At 35.7% G+C, this 19,703-nt stretch overlaps 1 protein-coding gene across 1 annotated transcript; it reads left to right on the top strand.

The window, feature by feature from the left end:
- The first annotated feature begins 15,360 nt into the window (after positions 1-15,360).
- LOC137723283 (uncharacterized) lies at positions 15,361-17,181 on the top strand. Its single transcript, XM_068462439.1, has 2 exons — positions 15,361-16,401; positions 16,628-17,181. The coding sequence occupies exons 1-2, from the start codon at positions 15,504-15,506 to the stop codon at positions 16,984-16,986; spliced, it is 1,257 nt and encodes a 418-aa protein (XP_068318540.1). The 5' UTR covers positions 15,361-15,503; the 3' UTR covers positions 16,987-17,181.
- The last annotated feature ends 2,522 nt before the right edge of the window (positions 17,182-19,703 follow it).

The following is a 19,703-nucleotide window of genomic DNA, read 5'->3' as shown; positions in this document are numbered from 1 at the left end:
ATCTAGGCTTACCGTGGTTGAAGGAGTGAAAGTTTCGCCAACATTCGTCGAGCTACACAACCGAGTTTTTGTTTTCCATTGGGTTTTCCCACGGTCAAGGGTTAAGAGTGAGACCCTTAGAAAATTTTGAGTGAATTTTGGGGAGTTTTGGCGGCGTTTGGAGATGCTGTGGTGGTTATTTGGCTTGCACCGAGGGGAAGATAGTGAGGAGAGCTACGGGAGAGAAAGCTGAGTGAAGAGAGAGAAAGAGAGAGAGAGAGAGAGAGAGAGAAAGAGAGAGAGAGAGTTTAATGGGTAGAGAGAGAATGGGAGAGATGTGAGGGAGAGCGATGGGATGTGGTCTGTGTAAAAGAGAGAGAAAGAGAGAGAGAGAGAAAGCCGGTTGAGCGAGGGGAGAAGGAAAGAGTGATGATGTCTGATGGAATTGATGTCACAAGAGTGTGGGTTTTAAAACCCATTAAAACATATGTTTAATGCAACTTGCACATTAAAGCCATCACAATTATTTTGTATTATTTTATAAATTAAAAAAATACTAATATTTTATTGCCTGTTGCCAGAGTTATTGAAATGCAACGGTAGAAATGCAAAAGACTATTATTATTCATTAAAGGTAATTACTGTTTACTAGGTGAATAGTATAGTGTATTGCTTGGGAGGGGAGGGTTCCCACGCTGGAATTGCTCTAAGAGAAAAAAATAATGTATAGTTATCATTTTTCGAGATAAATGGTAGGTGAAAATAACAATCATTTGCTTCTGATTCAAATTAGTGGATTCAGTGGGGCATGATCATTCTTTTTGTGTTAATGGACCACGTAGTTTTTTTCATTTTGAAAACAAATTTTGCCCGTCACTACCTTTCTTGGTAGGTTTAAATCATTCTCCATATATTTAGTTAAAACGACTAAACGAAAATTGTTGGTAAACAGCAGGGGCAGAGTCAGATTTTAGCTTCAAAATGGTCCAAAAGTCTCACTCTAAAGCAATCTTCTTATTTAAAAAAAAATAAGGATTTTACGTTTTCTAAGCTACCAACCACCTTCATTTGAGTTTGGCATGACATTCTTGTTATCTTCTTTCTCAACTCAATCCCATTTTCAGTATCACGACTCATATTCAAAATAAAAGTCTTTTTAAGCGGAAGAAGGAACGGAGGTAGAGAGGGATAAAAAATAAGAAAAAAGAGAAGGCAAAAGTAATAGTATTAAAAGACTTCAAGGAATAAAATAAAAGGATAAGCAAAAATAAAAATAATAACCAACTCTATCGCCTACTTCCACTCTCTCCCTCTTCTCGTCACCTAAGTCTCTCAAATTCCGACTTAAGCTAGTTAACTACATAACAGCCACCGGTCTTAAATTGAACCCAGTGAAAGAACTAAGGAAAAGACTTTGGTTGGGGATCTAATACCATGAAAATTTTTTGAAAAAAAATAAATAAATAACTCAAGTTTTTTTCTATGTGAAGAAAATATCACGATATGCCTGAGACTATTTTGGTTCCTATCTAGCTCCACCCATGGCCAAACGCCCAACAAAAATTAAAAGAAAATATCACAACATCTACAGATTTCAGACGCACAAAAAATGTGGACTAGGAGGCAGGAGACAAATCAAATCGTAACCGTGGGCAAATGCCCGAGTCATTGTCTCAAACAACGTCGGATTCTTGTACGCATCCAAGTCTTCGTCGCTTTTGTCGATATCGACACCTTTTATCGACCAAGGTGTGACTAATCTCAACCACATCTTACACCTCTCTAGTCATGACTCTAGAGCCTATAATTTAATTGATTTTCTAATTTACACGGCACTATGAACCTATTCTTTTGCTTGCAAGGATATATATTGGAAAGTGACATGACAGTGAGTTCGTTCATTATTGTTGTTCATTATTATAGTAACAATAACTTTTAAAGATTATATTTTTAAAATGTTAGTAAAATAATAAGGATCAAATTGTTACATTGCCACAGTTCGCAGGTGTGCGAATTATAATTAGAGTGGTTATGTGAACTCCCAAATTTTGTCTTTGGACACCCAATTTATTTTCACTTTTTTTTGGACAAATAAAATATAATTTATTAAACTTTCAAGAATACTCTTCTTTTATTTTTTTTGTGAATTTATTTTTCTACGGACAACTTTCTTTTTTATTTTCTTTGGACACCCATTTTATTTGTATTAATTTAAAACACTTGTTATGGATTGGTTGGAGACAAGGATGTTTATATCAAACTGAAATTTTACAACTGGGCTTAGCATTTGGATTTCACTATGTCTCTTAATTATCTATTATATGAAAACCAATAGATTAAAAAAGAAACAAAAGATAGGAAACAAAAAGTGGGGCAATGGTAGAAGATCCAGATGATGAATAGGCAATCGGCTTTGGCGATGGTGTTCGTAATGGAGGCGGTGATGGTGTTTTCTGTGTCGGCTGTGAAAAAATGGGCGGTTTTGGTTGTAGAAAAGGCTTTGTTTAGATGAAGGGAGGGTTTGTAGAATTATCAGAGAAACGGGCCATACGGCCCACTTCTAACAACACCGATATTGTCCCCAACTTGGTAATTACCACATGCACAATCCGTCAGGTGTGAGGTTTTATCACAAAAGGCATCGGTATTAGTTGGAATGGGATTAGGATATTTAAACTCTTCTTTTCTCATTGATATGGTCGATGTAGGACATTTTAACACGCCCCCTCACGTGAGACCTAATTAGTGGGTCACTCGTGGGAGATCCACACATCGACAACTATGTGGAGTCAAGGGGACTCACCCAACATGTGAGGCCACGGGGACCCACCCATCACATGGCAATACAGTACGGGCCCACTCCCTGGCTCTGATACCATGTAGAATTATTAGAGAGACAGGCCATATGGCCCACTTCCAACAACACCGATATTGTCTTCAACTTGGTAATTACCACTTGCACAATCCGTCAGGTGTCGGGTTTTATCACAAAAGGCCTCGGTATTAGTTGGAATGGGGTTAAGATATTTAAACTCTTCTTTTCTTATTGATACGGTTGATGTGGGACATTTCAACAGGTGGCGGCTAATGGTTATGTTGCTTAGTAGTTGTTTGTTGACTAGATAGAGCGTCAATGGTGAAGAATAATATTAAGGGGTTTTTGAACATTAATCATTGTAAAAGATTAAAATTTTAAAAAAATTTGGTACTAGATTACATATTCAATTTAATCACTTGAAATGTACTTTGTACTTTTATTAAAATTTATATTCAATTTTTGTTATTTAATGTGTATTTTTATTTAATCTCGCCATATTAAATTTTAATTTTATTAATATGCACATATTTAGTTTTGTAATTATAAATAAACATAAATGAGAAAATATTAAAAGAAATTTGTGATATAAAAATATGTAAATACATAAGTGTATAAAAATGACTATACTGAAATATATAAAATTGACTTCTTTGCACCGAAATGTTTGTACCAAAATATATTATAATGAACCTAAATGTATGTACAAAAATGGATTATATTGAATTAATGTACCCAAATGTAAATACCAAAATGTATGTACCAAAAATATATATGTACCGAAATATAGTATATTGAATCAATGTACCTGAAAGTCAATACCCAAAAGTGTATACCAAAATGTACGTACTGAAATGCATTATATTGAATTAGAGTATCTATATGTTTGTATCGATGGATATACCGAAATATTCAAATGTATTAATGTACCTAAATGAAGAACATACAAAATTGTTATCAGAATATATATTATAAAAAAAATTAGTTTGCCTAAATGTAGACATTAAAATATAGAGACATTATATTCACACACCCCAAATCACTTCTTCCACACTCTTTTAATTTTTTAATATTTTCTACACACCACTAATGTGACAGCCCGTCCCGGAAATTTTAAAAACGTACGCGTGAAAAGATGATTTTACCCCTAGTTCGATTTCTTTACGTTTTGTGTTATGTTTTTGAGTTTTGTTGGCATGTTTTGGGCCACACACACTCCCCCACACTCCACACCCTTTTCTCCCTATTCCTGCACCATGTCCCGAGCCGTATTCCTTTCCCATTTTCCTTGAAACGTACGGACACACACACTAACCCATCGAACTTCCACAAATCGAAGGAACCAAGCACATATTCATGCTCGTGAGGCTCGTAGGAGTCCAACCATACTTTTTTCAGGTGAGAATACCCTCGTTTTCACGTCGAACTCACGATGGCCGATTTTGGTACTGTTCATGCACACGTAATTTCTCACGTTTTTGGGAATTTCAAGCTTGTAGGAAGCTTGGTGAGGTCCCTAGGAGGCTCGGGGTGGTTCGTTTGAAGGTTTTGGACGTCGGTATCACGAGTTTCGAGGTTGGCTGCAGTTGAGGTGATTTTTCAGGTGAGATTTTGTGGATTGTAGCACTTGAAAGTAGTATGATCGTGGTTCTCTAGTTCTAAGCTTCATTTTGGTACCAATTTTGTGAAATTTGAGTGAAAAACGAAGAAGTTACAAAGGTTTGAAAAATTCCCGATTTTCCGGCACCGGCGACGGCGCCGGAGCCTTGCCGGAGAAGACGACGGAATATTCCGTCAAATCTGACGGAATATTCTTGACGTCGTTAACGGAAACCGTTAGGGATAACAGAATATTCCTGACGGCGTCAGTTAACGCCATCAGCGTGCCAGGCATGTGCCTGCGAGTGGCCGGCGCGTGCGACGGTGAAAAATTATTTTAAAAATATGGGGATGTTCCTGAGGTTGAGTAGATCACGTTGGTGTATTCATACACCCCATTTGAGCATTGTATGAGAAGTTATTTCTAAAAGTTGGTTATGTGCTTTAAAATTAACATTTTTGTAATTGTTTCGCATATAGGTGATACCTATCCCGAGGACGAGCGTGGTCACTCGAGACAGGGGGGTTACGACCCTTCCACATACCAGTGAGTGGGCTTTTGGTTTTCCGTATATACCTATATACTTATATTTTCCCAGAAATTGATTTAAATGTTTATTAGTTATATGCCATTTTTATATTGCCTGTTGTTATGCATGATTAGTTGCATTTATATATATGTATGTATTGGTGCTGTGGACGCACAGGTAAGTGCCAGGTAAGTGTAATTCATGTTTACATTCAGTAGTGATTTGAGATGCATAGAGAGCTCATAACCTGCACCCCCGGTGTTAGTGCTCCCGCCCAGAGTTGGGCATAGTCCTTCACGTGATGTTCACCTCCCGCACCACACGCTCATCTTGGATCCAAGTTAGGTGCATAGCCCTGTCGTACAGACCACTTTAGGTGGTTCCGACTCGTAGGTGACCCGCGATTATTCGCACAGCCTTCACGTGATCGTAGCACTTGAGCGTATATATATGTTACACCCAGGCTTGTCGTACAGACCACTCTAGGTGGTTCCGACTTGTGTGCAGGTCTAGTTAGTGAGATTGAGATTTGAGCTCTAGATTCAGCCGTACAGGTCACGTTAGGTGACTCCGGCTGCCAGATTATATGACAGTGATATGTTTATACCTGAGCACTTGCATTTTACTTTGAGGTTTTGGCACGGCATATTCTCGAGCATGATTGATATATATATATATATATATATATATATATATATATATATGTCTATTTTCTGGGAAGTATACAGGTTTTACGGCGAGGGTTTAAAACTTATTTGTTAAATGGTTTTCGAAAAGCTTTGTTTTTGCCCACTCACGCTTTTGTTTTACGCCCCTCCAGGTTCTAGTTGGCTTGCATGTTTGGTGGTTCCCCAGAGGATTTTCCCGTCATATCTGACAGACGATCACCAGCGTAGGGCCACCTTCGGGTGTACTGTTGTTGCGTCGTTTTATTTTGGATTGCTTTAGGCTTTATGCTCTGAACTTAGTGTCGCACTTACGCTTGCACTTGTTTTTATTACTTTATGTAAGCTAGTTTTATTTATTCGTACCACTTACATTATCATTTTATTAGCTTCCGCACTGTGCACATGGTTACGTCACTTCCACGTGACGGCCAGCATGCCCTGATCTCGATCGGGGTGTGTCAACTAACACTTGATAGAAAAATATTAAAAAAATTAAAAAGTTGTGAGAAAAGTAATTTGGGGTATGTGAATATAATCTTCCTAAAATATATTATGATTCATGAAAATGAAATTTAAATGTAATTAATACACTGAAAAGGAAGAAAAGATAAATAAAACATCAAAATATAATTAATAAATGAGATGATTAAATGTACCAGGGATTAAAATTGGATTTTATTCTTACGCAAGGTTATAGTCTAAAACTCATCTTTTTTAAGGATTAAAATAAAGTTTTCTATAGGAAAAATTATACATAGAGTATACTTTTAATACTTAATTATATATTGAGATAACATTTTTTAAACATTTCAAAGAGAGACAAAAATTAAAACATGTGAAATATGACATCATTGACTATTTTTCAAGTTACAAAAATACTCTTTATTAACATAGGTTTTAACATTATAATCATTCATATTCTAACCTACATTTTCTACCCAACCCAAAAGCCAACACCCCACAAAATAACATAAACATTTATCAAACATCATGCCCATGCAGCCATACTCATTTCCATATGTACATAAACATTCACAATAGGCGATTGAAGTTTACGAGAATTGGGGGTTTTTATTATTAAGTAATGGATATATAAAAAGGAAGGGTCCTTTTGATTATATTTTTTTATATGAACAATGTTCAGATAATGCATTCTTGACAATGTCTCGGCATATATCATCAACATTTCAAAGTGTTGTTTTTTTTATTTTTTTTATTTAATCATTGAAAAACACGACATGTGATTTTCAAAAGCTTATATGAAGTCATCAATAAGACAGAATTTAGCTATTCTATGAATGCCAAGTTAAATTATTCCAGGATTGTGATTGTGTTCAAGAGAGCAATGCTCAGACAAAATCAGAAGTAGAGGAAATAACGGAATACAAAGGTACAAGAAGATAAATATGAGTAAGTCATGCTTGAGTCTTCCCTTGTCTGGCTTGCTGCTACAACAACTCTTCTTTAGCCCTCTTCATCTTCATTTTCCTTCCGAGTCTTTCTTGCTTTTCGTCTTAATATAACATTAATCTTTTGTGCCTTGATGAGCCAATCTAGGCAATTCTGGGTATGATAATATGAATAATATTGTTTAATCATTAATCAGTGAAATAGCTTAATGAGCCAATCTGGGCAATTCTAGGTGGCCACCTCTACTCACTTGTTTCTCTTTTTTTTGGGCCATGTAGCTGATTGGCATGTCGCAATTCTGAATTGTTGGTTATTGGCTGTTAATTGTGATTTTTCTTTTTTGATAAAATAGTTTCACTATTGAAATTTGGCTTCAAAGTTCAGCCCACCCTAATTTTGGATCGTAGGTTCATGCTTGGGCATAATAGACTTGTAGTTACTTAGAATGAGATGATCCTACATTAATAGGAAACTAAATGTAAATATATGCATTTACAAATTGGTTGAGCTAAAAAGCATACCAAAATTAATTATGCATATTTTTAAACTGATTCTTCAAAAATAGTTGAGGACAAGTTGAACTCATTCTGCAAAAATGACTGTCCAATGGTCGATGACGGGTTGAACTAATTCTGCAAAAATGGTTGATGATGGATTGAACAGATTCTGCAAAAATGGTCGATGTCTAATTGAATTAATTCTGCAAAAATGGTCAATGACTGATTGAACTGATTTTGCAAAAATGGTTGAGGACGGGTTGAACTGATTCTGCAAAAATGGTCGAGGAATTGTTGAATTGATTATGCAAAAACAGTTGATCATGGGTTGAACTAATTCTGCAAAAATGGTCGAAGACTGGTTGAACTGATTCTGCAAAAATGGTCGAATAAGGGTTGAACTGATTTTATAAAAATAGTCAAATAAGGGTTGAGCTTTTGACACATATTAATTTTATTGGAGTTGTGAGGGCTGTGTTCTATTAATCGCCCTAAAGCCTTAGGGGTATAGCTGGTATTTTAAACATTGTTTCCATATTTTTGGGCTGGCCTTTATTTGCTTTTTATGTTTTTGTCTCTCCTTGACATATTTTAAAACTAGTGGAATTCTTTAAAATATAGTGAAAGTTTTTGTCTTTATAAATATAGCTCTCTTTTCTATAATATTAAAGAGGAGATAATAATTATTTTAAAAAATTATTACTAAGCTCCTTTTGATAAACTTACATATGAATGTAAGAGTACCTATGATTGATAATTAAGGAATCAAACCCAACATTTATCCCGATGTGGGGCCACCGCTACACTCATAATGGCTCGTTTACATAAGTAACCGTAATTAAAATAGGAAAAATTGAATTGATGAGGAATTGAAAGAATATTTATCAAATATAGCCAAAAAATTAACTCTTAATTTCAAAAATGTCACTTTTTATAAAAAACTTTCAAATATATCCAAAATTTCACATAAATAGACACAAATACCCTCAAATTTAACAATTAAATAAATTAAAGGCTTTTTAGCTACTGTCGCCTTAAACTTCGGTCCAACTTCACCGTCGCTTCTACACTCTACCATCACAACCATATCCCCTTCGACCCCCTCATCACCGACATTGAGCGCCACTGCGGTTATTGCAAGTGGGAGCATCATAATTTCATTCATGCCTTCAACGCCTTTTTTCATACTAATATCATTTTTAATTTTAAATATAAAAATAGTTTTTAAAGTTAATCCACACGTCGTTATATGATTGTATTTGTGAAACCCACATGACGCCACATCATCACAATAACAAAGCAATTGACATATTTTTAACGAAAAAACTAAAATGATCACGATGGACAAATTCAAAAAAAGACTTAAATGATTCACAATAGACAAATTCAAGAACACTACTATTGATTATAATTAATTGTTAAGAATCAGATTAAGGAATTATGTCAATGTCACAAATCATTTTGGCTAAAAAGCCTTTAATTTATTTGATTGTTAAATTTGAGGGTATTTGTGTCTATTTGGATGAAATTTTGGATATATTTGAAAGATTTTATAAAAAGTGACATTTTTTAAATTAAGGGTTAATTTTTGGCTATATTTGATAAACACTCGAATTGGAATGAGGAAGAGTCATAATCGGATTTATGTTGAAGTTATTTACTTAAATGATCTAGAATCAAAGTAAAAATGAAACTAAGTTCATATAAGCTATTTACTAATTCACCTCAATCAGAATAGAAATCAATATGATTACTAAAGTGTCATTTTCTTTTGGTTTTATTTCATTCTATATTTATTTCTTTCGTGTGATTCTAGTTACATCACATAGGCTTCCTGAGTCGTGGCTCCGCTCAATCCGTCCATGGCTCCATGGCTTCCTTCTTACTTGTATGGAGGACAGTACTTGCATACACAAATGGGCAAGGAAGGACATTATTTTTCTGAATCCTAGTTCGACAAGGAGGGACTGTGCAAACAAGCGCAAGGACACTAGCAAAACTATGAGCAGCGTAGGTGAGGGAAACGAAGGGCATCGTTGGAATAATATGAACCAAGTGAGGGCATAATTGGTAAAAAAAATCCATTCCCAATTCCCTCATCCTCCCGGAATTCAAGAATTGGATTCTATTTTTTGTGTAGGTCCCACGTACGGTTGATTCCTCCAAATATGAGTGAACACAAAATGATCTGTAATCGGAATTGAACTTTTTATTTTCATTCCGATTACGAGTTTGTAAAAATGTCTTCATTGTATAAGCCGTCCAAGCTTTGAACCAATTCATCCAATAGTAGGCATGGGACCATTCTGATCCGTACATGACTCTATCCGTAGCTAAGCGCCCAACAAAAGAAAACTACACTAAAATATCACAAAGTTTAAAGATTTCAGTAGCGTTGGACACCAAAAATTGTGGACTAGGAGGCAGGAGACAAATCAAAAACCTAACTGTAGGCAAATGCCCCAGTCATTGTCTTAAACAACGTCGGAGTCTTAATACGCATCTAAGTCTTTGTCGCTTTTGTCGATATCTACACCTTTCATCGACCAAATTGTGACATCTCACACCTCTCTAATCTCGACTCTAGAGCCTATAATTTAATTGATTTTCTACTCTAATTTAAATGACCTATTCTTTTGCTTACATGGATGCAGCAACGCATGTTATTTTTCATATGTTTGTATCAAGAAGATTAAAAAGAATTTTCATTTTAAAAAATTATTACGTTTCGTTTATAGGGCACCTGTTAATCTGTATGTGACTGATCTACCATTCGTGTAAGAAATAGAAGGACCAACTCAGATCAAATTAACAATTTTTTTGTCAACTTAACTGCCGCATGACCCATTATGTAAGAAGGAACTTATATAAAATGGGTTTACGATGCATTGTAAGTTCCTATTCTAATAAAATAATGGTATGTGTAAGTTTTGCAACACATGATATTGTATTATTAGATTAAGATGTCATGTAACGGTGAGATAGTTTCATATAAGTTATTCTCTATTATTGTAACAATAGCTTTCAATGATTATATTTTTCAATGTTATGAAAATAATAAGGATCAAATTGCTACATGCCATAATCCGCATGTGTGCAAAATATATAATTAGAACCATGTTGGCACCCAAGTTTCATATAAAAACATCATTTGTGGATGTAAATTTCTTTCTCCTTGATCTTGAACAAAATTGCACCTACAAAACAAATAACACATTAGGTCAAGGCCAAGAGCCTCACACGTCCACGATTAATGGGGGGCGGCTTTGGCCGAAGAACCTCCGATGCCAAAGTTAGAATTTAGAGAGAAAAGTGTTTAAGAGTTTTTGGAAGTTTTGCAAAAGTGTGGAACTAGATTTTTAGAGAAAATAGGGTCATATATATAGGGAATGGAGGTGGCCGGCCCTTAGAGGTTTTTTTGAGTGAAAATGGATGATTTAATTGGTGATTAATGGATTAATTAGGAATTAATCCATTAATTAGCCAATTAATCTCCATCTATATGGAATAATTTGTGGGTTATGAAGTAATTACCTAAGATGAGGATGTATGAGATAATTTGGAATTTGTTACCTATTTTGGACACTCTTGGCTAATTGTTCATTGCTCGCGCGTAGGACAACCAGTGTCTCTCCCGGGTGACTTTGTCATTTTTACCAAAAATCCACGTATCGCCTTGTGATTATTTTTGGCTCCACATCCTTGTTTTTGTGGACACCTGATTTACTTTCACACATGTCTTTGGACACCCAAAATAATTTACTAAACTTCCAAAAATATCCTTTACTTTTCGTGAATTTATTTTTCTCTGAACACCTAGTTTTCTTGTATTAATATAAAGCGCTGCTTATGGATTGGTTGGAGACAAGGTTATGTTATGTCAAACTGAAATTTTACAACTGCGCTTATCATTTAGATTTCACTCCGTCTCTTAATTATCTAATATATGAAAACCAATCAATTAAATGAGGAAGAAAAAGGGTAAAGTGGTCATTTATCATAATGGTGGAAATGTGTTGAACCCTTACATGAAGACATGGGTCAAAATTCGTCGGTAACTAAACTCCGTCAGTCGCTAACCTGACATCTAATCTAACAAAATCTATCATTTGACAAAAAAAAAAAAACAATAAGAAACAAAAAGTAGGACATTGATGAAGATCTAGAGGATGAATAGGCAATTGGTTTTGGCGGTGGGGTTCATAATGGAGGCGGTGATGGAGTTTTCTGTGCCGGAGGGTGGTGGTGGCGGCTAATGGTTACGTTGCTTAGTTGTTGTTGTTGACTGGATAGAGTGCCGCTGTTGGAGATGGCTTGGTTGTCCCAAGACGAAGGACGATATTGAAAAGAAAAAATAATTGTTTTCTTAAGACTCATTCTATAAACCCATCAAAGCTTTGACCCGATTGAGCCCGATAAGCTCCTACATAAGATCATCTCCAACCGAAAAGTCAAGATGGTCAGAGAGTCGAAAATAGTCCGAAAACCGTCTCTAACCGAGGGCTACGCCAACTGGCTCGTGGACCTCACGAGACAAAAAAAGAGCCAAAGGGCTAACCGGCGGGCCATCTTCAGCCAGCCAGCCAACCAGCCCGCTAGTGTTTTGTTTTTTTTTTCTTTTCCACTTACTTAGCTCAGTTTTTTTTTTTTTTTTTTTTTTTTTTTTTCAGGCCACTTTAGGTTTAGGGTTTATGAATTTTTTTGGTCCCAGCCCACTTTTTTTTTTTTTTTTTTTTTTTTAATAGCCCACTTTTTTCTTACATATTTTTCACTCTCCATACTGTCTTACCTTATTTTATTTCAATTCTTCACATTTCATACTATAGCATTTTCGCCCTCAGTTGGAGATAGTCTTTTGTGACAGGGCTAAAACGAGCCCTTTGGCCCTCGATTGGAGATTGAGGCAAATAAGACTCTGTATTGTTTATTAAAATATTAATATCTTAAAAGACTAGAGGGTTAAAACGATCTATCTAACCCTCAAAGATGGTCTAAAGAGTCAGCAAAGTCGGTGAGTGGGAATTCGTACCACGGTGTCTCAAATTTCAGAGGGAAAAATGGTCAAGAACTTCGGCATCTGTTCTCCTTCTCTCCTCGTGGAAAAAAGAAAAGAATATCCCCGAAATGGCAAAACAAACTGAGGTGAAGGACCCAAATGCCACCCACGCGTTTCTTCCATTTTTCAACTCCATGTTTTAATTATTCTTCATGCTTGCTGGCTAGTTGATACTAAAGGCAATCTCCTACATGCAATTGGACTTCAAGATAGCATAATTTCGTCAATTGTTTTGATAGATATCGTCCTTTTTTTTTTTCTTTTTTTTAACTCATTTTGTAACCTTCACATTTCTTCTTAATTTAGATGAATTGGTGTAAATATTGTCTAACATTTATTAAAAAAAGAAAAGAGAAGAAAAAGGATAACAATACTTCAAATCAATTTTGTGATGCTATGTGAAAAAATATGTCATTGCGTGATACGCTTGAGATGCCTTAGCATCATGATTGCCTATAAATTTCTCCTGTTATAAGGCACATAATAAACCAATCAAATGTTACTTAATACTACGATATAGTGATCTTCCTCTTCACTTGTAAGTGAGAGGTTTTAGGTTCGATTTTTGTCAAAAGCAAACTTGAACCACATTATTATGGCAAGCTCATTGTAAGACTTAGTCTACTTCCCCACTCCCTTAATGTAGATACTATCGTTTGTTTAAAAAAAATAAAAAAACCAATCAAATAGGTTATAATATTTAAGAGGTAAATTATAGTGTGACACACATTAATAAATAAGAAAATGGAGTGTGGCAGAGCGGTCCAAATTTCAAATGCGATGGGACAGGCAATGGTGACCGGGAGAATGGCTCCGGAGATGGTGCTTGTGTGAGGTAGGAGATGAAAGTTGATCTTCCTAAGTGGCGTATTATGGGTTGTCAATTTCAATAGAAGTTGTGTTGGTGTCCGTGGGGTTGGGATCGGTTATGATTGTGGATGGTGGGGGAGACGAGCCATCAATATGAGACCAAAATTCATGTTCATCAAGAAAATAGGTAATTTGACAAAACCATATGAGATAGTTTGAATCAAATAGTTTGACGAAGTTTGTGAAGTTGGGATTTAGACTAGAGGACTAAGAGAAAGAGGCCATGATGAACAGAAGGAGGACAAAGAACAAGAAGAAGAACACGATCACAGGTAAGAAAATTGAAACCCAAGGATTTAAGAAGGCTGGTACCCTGTAGAATTGGCTTTCCAAGATTTCATTTGTGTAAAGAGTACAATCTTTTTACTACAATGTAAAGACGTACAATGTCTTTTTGGGTTGGTTTGGGATTGTGGTGCTTATAAAAAAACTGTTTATTAAAAAATCTAGAACATTAAGTACTAGTTTGGTACTGAGGTGTTTTTATAAAAAAAAATGGGTATAAAAAAAAACTGAGCTCAAAAAAGTGTTTGGTAAACACTTAAAACAGCTTATTTTCACAGTTTTTGGTAAAAGAAAACTGAAAACGTGAAGTTGCATAAATTTTGGATTATATGTTGAATGTTGGATTATGATTTCTTGTTAAACGTTGGATTATACGTTTAAGATAAAGTTTATAAATATTTTTCTTTTAAAAATAAAGTATATTTAGTAATTCACCTTTATTTCTTAAGAAAATTAAATTAATGGCACATCTTGTCACATCTCGGTCCAGGCGGGACCACTTCCAGGGCCCGATTTCACCGTAGCACGATATTGTCCGTTTTGGGCTTTTCATTCCCTCACGGTTTTGTTTTTGGGAACTCATGAGCAACTTCCCAGTAGGTCACCCATCATGGGATTGCTCTAGCCCCCTTCTCGTTTAACTTCGGAGTTCCGATGGAACACGAAGCCAGTGAGCTCCCAAAAGGCCTCGTGTTAGGTAGGGATGAGAATATACATATAAGGATCACACCCCTGGGCGATGTGGGATGTCACACATCTAGTATTATACCTTTTTTGGTTATTTCACATAGGCACAACTGTTTTATATAAAAGTTTACCAAACACTATAATGCTGCTTTTTTTCCAAAAGCACTTTTACAAAAAAGTTTACCAAACACTCTGCTGTTTTATTTCACAGCTGCTTATTCTCACAGCACAGTAGAAACACTTTTTTTTTTTTTCAAAGCACAACAATACCAAACCAGCCCTAAATTTGTTTGGTAAAGCAAAAAAAAAAAAAAAACTGGAAAAGTATAGAAAGGCAGAAGCATGGTCTACCATGTTTTTTTCAAAGCATAGTAATCAATGCTCATTTAATGAATTTTTCAAATAACAAGTATATCCCCACATGTTTTACAAAATTATAATTTTTCCCCTGCATTATTGTTTTTGACAATTATTATATCACATTAAATACTATATCATTTTTAGTCATTTAACATATTCAAAACAATTTATATAAAAATTTACCAAACACTGGAACACATTTTTTTATTTATTAAAAACACTTTAAAAAAAATAGTTTACCAAATACTTAACAAATTTATTTTTATTTTACAATTGTTTATTTCTACATTACAACAGAAACAGTTTTTATAAAAAGCACAACAAAAACAGTTTTTATTAAAAGCCCATCGATACCAAGTTAGCGAGACTTGAAAATTACAGAAGAATACATACAATGACAAGGTACAGTGACTAAAAAATTATGAATTATAAATATTATTTAACATGACTGACAACAGCAACACGGTGACAGACCATTTTGTGTTTAACTATACATTCTTTACGCGACCAAAGTGCGCGTCTGATCACCAATTTTCCCATATTTTTATAAATTTCTACTTCCCTAATGTGAACTCAACGACCAAAGTCTTCAATCCTTCCTTGATAAACCAAAGTCTTCAATCCTTCCTTGATAAACCACTAACAACACCACCATATTCGAATCACCCAAAAAAAACCCCTCTCTCACTCCAAAAACACGACTTCAAATCTCTCAGTCTCTCTCTCTCTCTCTAAAAAGTTACAGTCATGAGTGGTAACTCAGCTCATCAGACCTCTGGCTGTTTCAATGGCATCCTGCGCCGGCTTTTGTGCAATGGAAGCGTTCCAACACACCCATCAGATCAAATTCCAGAATCTAACACTACCCAACTCGCAAAATCCTCCAGAAAACAAAACCCTGATCCCAAAATTCAATCTTCAGCTTCTGTCACGCCTGGAATCGTGGCAAGGCTGATGGGTTTGGACTCGTTCCCGGAAACAAATTGGGTTTCAAGAGCCCCGGAGTTGGTCAGTCGAAGTAGGTCGTTGAGTTTTGCAGATTACTTGATGGGTTTTGACTCGAATGATCAGCAGGATCATCCGCATCGTAGGGTTCGAACCTCGGTTTCTTTTCGTGAAGTTCCGGAGGTTATGCATCGTCAGAAGAACAGCCATGATTTTCTGGTTGTGTGTTTGGACAATGTGGGTGAGAAATCGAAGGGAGTTGGGTCGATGGTGAAGAAATCTGAGGTGGGGTTTGGGGAACTGGGGCAGGGGAAGAAGGAACAGAGTAGTAAGAAGAACAAGGTGAAGAATGATGAGATTATGAAGGAGAAGAAGGAAAAAACTGTAATGATAAAGCAAAGCAAGAAGATTTCTAGGTTAAAAGATGAGCCCAGAAGGGAAATTGGTGCAAAATCTTCAAAGGGTTACAAAAATGCTGGTGCGAATTTGAAGGGGGAGAGCGGAAATCTTGCATTGAAGAAAGCAACCGAGAAGAAGAAAGTTGTGGTGGAACCAAAAATCAAGAAGAGAAACCATAAAAATGAAGCTGAGAAGGGAAAAGAGGCTGCTGAATTTCATGGCTCCTCAGAGAACGATGCAAGCCCTGTTTCAGTTCTTGACATTGATGACATGTTGATCGAGCATGAAGCTTGGTTATCAGGTTTGTTCTGTTTCCAACAAATTTTTATTTCTGATTACAAATATTCTAATCACTCTAATCGAAATTGCTAAAAATGGATTCGATACTGGTTGCTGATCAACTTGAGTAAGCGCATGTCTGCTTTTGTTTCCTCAGTTTTCATTGCAAAATGCTAAGTAATTTCATTTAGCACATTGTCTAATCAATTCATTCTAAATTCATTTTTGTGTGTTAATTTTTCTTATAGGATATTCAATTCCCATGGATTTGAACTCCACTGTGAAACCGTCACCAAAAGCTCCTTTTAGTGACAGCTCAGAAGTGAAGGCAGCAAAAAGGAAAGATTTTGAGCCGATTAACGAAGAGGAAACCAGAGACTACGCAAAGCTGCTGGCTTCCAAAATCCAAAATTGGACGGAGGAGGATTTGAAAGAATCAAACTGGGTGGCCAAGAATGTGGTCGGGTTCGAAGGTTTCGATGAAATCTGCGAGGAATTTGAAGGGCGGATCCTTGACACGCTATTGCACCAGGCCATTGATGAATTTATTGAGATTTCTTATGAAAATATGTGGGGAAATCTGTGGACTTGCAATGCTGCTAGTTGAAGAACTAAGAAACTTCTGAAATGTTGTAAATATTCTTCAAGTTTCTCCGTCCAGAACTTTGAAACCCTAGACTTTTGGTTGAAGCTTCAACTCTTCTATTTTGGTGTGAAAAGAGTTTGAGACTTTTAGCGACAACTGAGGCATTGCCTGCAAGTATATCAGCAACGAAAATTTAATTTAATTTCAATAATTTTATATGCTTGTCTTGTGAAATGTTGATCATCCAATTTAGTCGAAGTCAATTAAAATATACCTATGAACACACTGTAATAAGATTGTAGGTAACTTTAAAAGAGTAGATTGTCGTGACGAAACTTCTAACCGGTCCCAAAAAATAATGTTGACGATAAAGAATGTTAATGCTACAATATTATGTCACGTCTACACTAGTAAATCACAGCAAACTATTACAATCACCCTAGTACAAACAAAGCTTTATGCATAAGAATCTTTTGTGGAAATTTTGATGACTTTTGTAGTCGTATTTCATAGGTCCAAGAAGTCAACAATCCTAGAGAAACCTTGGCCATCTTGCATGTGATTAATCTGTACACTTATTGCAAATTCCATCATGAGATTATGAAAGCTAACGTCCGATCGATATAAGTCGTCACTCATAATTATAATGAGAATCGAATTATGATAGCATCGGTTTTACGGTATGTAAGATTGTGAGTTATAATTGTAAACGATCAATGGTAGCAGTTATTTACTAGAGATATGTGATAATTCTCTCTATTTCTCACATAACGTGAAAGGATTACCGGAAGCTGAAGTCCTACCCGTAAGCCACATTAGCACTTTGGTAATTCTAATAACAAGAAAACTATCCATATAGTAGCTTGACTAGCCACTCTCACAAACGTGTAGGACTGTGAGTACTGGAAGTTGTACTTATACAAGGAGCGATACTCTCTTCTCATCAAGTGGCAAATGGTCATTAGACAAATGATTTATTTTTTTAAACACATGTCAAACATTTATGTGGCAGGTGGTGCCACTAAAACTATGTTCTAGTTACGATAAAGAATCTCTCCTACATAAGACTGATAATATCCAATACAATATAAATTATTGTCTTATAAAAATATTTAACCATGCAACGGATTAAGCTGACAGACTCAAATTTTTCCCCTCAAAAACACATGCAGCATTCATCTAGACACGACGAGCGTGTCTCCACATGTGTTCGGCAAATTGACATCAAATCATGCATGACAAGTGCTCGATTGTAAATAAGAAATGAGAACTGTATAAACTATGAAGAGAATCATATGGATCATAAATGTTAACTCTTTTGACATTTTTTATCTTATAGAACAGAGCGCTTCCACTTTCCAATAAACCCAAGAACACAGCCACGAACATGAAAGAGAAATGGAAAAGAAAATAAACAACCAAGAAAAAGAACATTCATTGAAATGGAAAGCCCCTTAGGCTCCTAATATTCACCAACCTTCTTAGAAAGTAAATGGCATTGGTACTTGAAACATTTGATTCTTTGGGATCGAGTGCGATCAGTAAATGAACATTGTAAAAAATGTACAGTTACCGCTACAAGTAAATTGAGGAGAAAGGCCCTATCCACTACTGCAAACCACTACCGCAAACCCCTACCTGCCTTCTTTTTTTCTTTCTATAGTTTAGTTTGAATAGTATTTTTAAACAATAAGAGCATATATAACACATGGCTTTTAGCCCAGACAAGAAGATCTAGTCCCAAGTTGCAAAGAAAGCTTTCTAACGCACCTAATCAGCCTAGGCTAGTTGGAGCCCAATTAAGGCTCCTTCAGGTTATGTCCAAGATTTTATGTTTTGGACAATACATGTAGCTAATGAAAACGAGTCACCTAACACTTTTTATCCTTTAACCTTAATGGCCATTAAAACAACACAAAATTTGAAAGGCTAAATTTCATGAATGATGTTAGTTTGAGGGGCGAGATTTTATCTTTAGCCCATGAGTCCATGACCCGTGCCCTTACCATTATACATGCACACAAAGTTTGAAATCATAACGCTTAGAAACTGAATGAAAAATCTAAAGATCGATGAAAAATGTTAATCGAATGCAGGATTTTCAAAAGAAATTGAAGCAAGAGACACAATAAAGGAGGACACAGCAATGCAATGTGAACGCCCTGTTGATTATATAAGCTTGTGTTATGGGTGCCTAGCCAACAAGTGCAGAACTGGTCGATGTGTTTGTGGCTGTGCAAACAACAACGCCATTGCAGAAGCAATCACTGGTATGAAACAGTAAAAGATTAATTTTTTTATAAATTCTTAATAGTAACTAATTAAGAGACTTAGCTATACTATCCTGCTTAATTTTTTGATGATATTAATCTTTTTTCTTAATTTTTATCCAGGAGTTGAACGTCGACGTCGACGTGGACCTGATGACCCTCACCACTTCTGTTATTGGGACTGGCAGTGCAAGCACATGGCAACATGCCCATCTGGATGCAACGCTAACAAATGCGACAATGGATATTGCTCATGTACTTGTTAGTAAAGAAATTTACACCATTTCTAGAGTAAAAAGTTACCACATAAATAAAAATAGAAACGATGTATGAACCATGACAGAATTTGGAAACATCAAAATGTCTGCTCCCTTGAACTGTGGCTGATAATCTTCTCGTAGTTCTTCGTAGAAACCCAGCTATATCTTCCATTCTCCAATACTTGATGACTGATCCGCACCCTTCTTT

Source organism: Pyrus communis, chromosome 17 (genome assembly GCF_963583255.1).
Source record: "Pyrus communis chromosome 17, drPyrComm1.1, whole genome shotgun sequence".
In the NCBI taxonomy this organism is placed as follows: Eukaryota; Viridiplantae; Streptophyta; class Magnoliopsida; order Rosales; family Rosaceae; genus Pyrus; species Pyrus communis.
Note: the sequence above shows the minus strand (reverse complement) of the source record. Positions and strands in the feature narration are given on the sequence as shown.